General features: G+C 52.6%; 1 protein-coding gene and 1 long non-coding RNA gene across 3 annotated transcripts in view; one reads left to right on the top strand and one right to left on the bottom strand.

Annotated features, from left to right (window-relative positions):
- On the bottom strand, positions 1 to 1,010 carry LOC108295477. Of its 2 annotated transcripts, none has more exons than XR_005198189.1 (2): positions 511 to 1,010; positions 1 to 99 (listed from the first exon to the last, which is right to left on the bottom strand). It is a non-coding gene; the product is annotated as an uncharacterized LOC108295477 (long non-coding RNA). The 2 variants fall into 2 exon arrangements; XR_001821419.2 differs by having other exon boundaries at positions 550 to 1,010.
- Positions 1,011 to 1,113: 103 nt separating this feature from the next.
- The window catches only part of PPP2R1B (protein phosphatase 2 scaffold subunit Abeta), a 41,383-nt gene continuing 40,007 nt past the window's right edge, over positions 1,114 to 2,489 (top strand). The window contains exon 1 of the mRNA XM_017517668.2: positions 1,114 to 1,267. Coding sequence (XP_017373157.1) covers positions 1,154 to 1,267 — 114 coding nt within the window. The 5' untranslated portion in view covers positions 1,114 to 1,153. The remainder of the gene's footprint in view (positions 1,268 to 2,489) is intronic.

The following is a 2,489-nucleotide window of genomic DNA, read 5'->3' as shown; positions in this document are numbered from 1 at the left end:
TTAATAGTTTTAATTTTATTAATCAGGCACATAGAATTACCATTTCGGAACTTGTGATCACCATATGTAGTTATCACTCCAAGCTGCTTAAATTCCAGTCTAAAACAAACAAAAAGGACATTCTAGTTATTCTGTGCTGCCCTGATAAGGGTAAGTGAAAACTTTCTATTCAGCTTTGTAAGAAAGAGCTCCCAGACCTCCACCTCTTCCCCTTGCTGCCTCTGAGGACTCTTGGGGGTCTAGCGAGGCCAGTCTGGGTTTTCTTGTTCAAGCAAAGTAGCTACCCCACCCAATTTGGAAGGATTAAAGCTTGTCCTAGTTTTGCTTCATTGTTGTACTTCTAGCATGCTAAAGAGCTAAAAAATGGGAGGAAGAAAATACAACAGAAGGCACCATTCCAGTACCAAACTGAAAAGAAACACAAAAACAAGAGAGCAGCATGTTTTTAACAGCTTGCGTGGAAAAAATATTGACTGGGGAGTTTGGACAGCACTGTTCATTTTCTCTCACCGCCCGCGTTATTTGTCTTACGGAGCAGGAGCCAGATACCATTCTGGAGAACAGGCCGAGGGAAGAGGTGGAGGGGTTCTATGGAAGCTTGAGGCTGAGCTGAGAAATTAGGGCTGGAGATCCTGTGGCTCAGGGCCAGGATGAAGTCAGGGGAGGTGCTAAAGCCTTCTTCCTCCTGGCCTCGGGCACTCTCTTTGGTCCGCCTGAGTCTTAAGAGGGCACAGCGCGGATCACCCAGGTAGGTCCTTGGCCCCTTCAGACAACGAGCCGGATGAATCCCTGTCTCTGTTTCTTTCGGCTGGGGAAAGGACGCAGGGGTTCCACTCGCTTTCTCAGTCCACCCATCTTCTTGAGTTCAGACCTACAGCTCCTGCATTGGGGGTCGGAAGGGAGCCTGAATCTTCGGGACAGAAACTCAGCTCCCCAACCTCGGCTAAACTCGCGTGGCAGCTTTAGTCCCTCTTGCCAGGGCGCGGGGCGGGGCCTGGGCGCGGGGCGGGGCCTGGGCGCGGGGCGGGGCCTGGGCGCGGGGCGGGGCCTGGGCGCGGGGCGGGGCCTGGGCGCGGGGCGGGGCCGGGGCGCGGGGCGGGGCCGGGGCGCGGGGCGGGAGGCGGTGACCAGCAGCAGTAGGAGGAGAAAGAACATGGCGGGCGCAGCGATGCCCGGGACCTGCGCGGGAGCAGCGGGTGGAGATGGAGACGATTCGCTATACCCTATCGCAGTTTTAATCGACGAGCTCCGCAATGAAGACGTGCAGGTACTGGACTGGGCCCGGGGAGCCGAGGTGGGCCCGGCCGGTCGCGTGGTAGAGAAGGGGGAAGGCCTGTGCCGCGGTGAGGGTGGCCGGGGGACTGATTGAACCCGACTCAGCAGAAACTTGAAGGGGAGGCGGGGAAAGCTCCGCGAAGGGCCGTGGTGGCACGCCGCAACTCTCCCCGGGACCTCTCCAGTACCCCTGCTTCGGACCCCCTGAGGCGTCCGCCCGGAGCCTGGCCCTTACAGGGCGGTTGTCTGGGAACCCGCTTCCCGCCTGGGCCCCCCTTCCGGGCTGTGAGGTGGCCGCGCCTTGTAGGCGAGGCAGCTGGAGGAGCGCGGTGCGGGGCCGGCACGGGGCTGGAGCGGCTGAGGGCGCAGGATGCACAGAAACCCTTTGAAGTGCCTCGAAATCCCTTCCCGGCTTAGAACTGGCTCGGCTTGTTGGGTAGAAAGAGGAGGTGGGATTACCGATCAACCTGGACGAGTCGTATCAGCTTTACGGGAAATTTTCTTTGAAACGACAGGCGTTGTATTCAACCGTTTCACCTGCTTCACCACTGCCAAAGTGCCCTCTTTTTTAAAATTATGTTACTTCCTGGGTGTTGTATTATCTTTCATTCATTTCTCTTCCGGGGCCTTCTGAGTGTTTCTCCTAGGAAATCTTCCGCTGGCTAGTGAGACCGAGTTACACTCCTCTTGGAAGTCCCTTAGCAGTGAAATGTAAATGAAATGTTAGTTATCTTCATTATTACCCGTATCATTGTTTCACCTGTTAGCACCTTTTGTCTTTTGATCTAAATTTAACCGTTTCTTTACATTTATTTTCTTTCTACTTTCTTTTCTGAAGCTCCGACTCAACAGTATTAAGAAGTTATCAACAATTGCCCTAGCACTTGGAGTAGAAAGGACACGAAGTGAATTGCTGCCATTCCTTACAGGTATGTGAATCTTTGTTTAGAGAAGGGCAGGGACATTCCATTTTCCAGTAGCTTTCAACACTTTGACTTTTTTAGTTTGTTACCCACATTAAAATGAGCCAGGTGGTTTCTGTGCAAAAGAAACAAAACAGAGTATATTGTTACTTGTGGCTAGATATATTCAAACATCAACCATTTAGCTACTGGGAAAGCAATTGATAGGAGAGTATGAATTTCTAATTTGTTGTGCAAAACAGATCTAGGAAGAGAGTTGATTGAGGAGAAGGAAGAAAATGCTGTTAGGGG

The sequence above is a fragment of the Cebus imitator genome, unplaced genomic scaffold, assembly GCF_001604975.1.
Source record: "Cebus imitator isolate Cc_AM_T3 unplaced genomic scaffold, Cebus_imitator-1.0 Scaffold641, whole genome shotgun sequence".
In the NCBI taxonomy this organism is placed as follows: domain Eukaryota; kingdom Metazoa; phylum Chordata; class Mammalia; order Primates; family Cebidae; genus Cebus; species Cebus imitator.
Note: the sequence above shows the minus strand (reverse complement) of the source record. Positions and strands in the feature narration are given on the sequence as shown.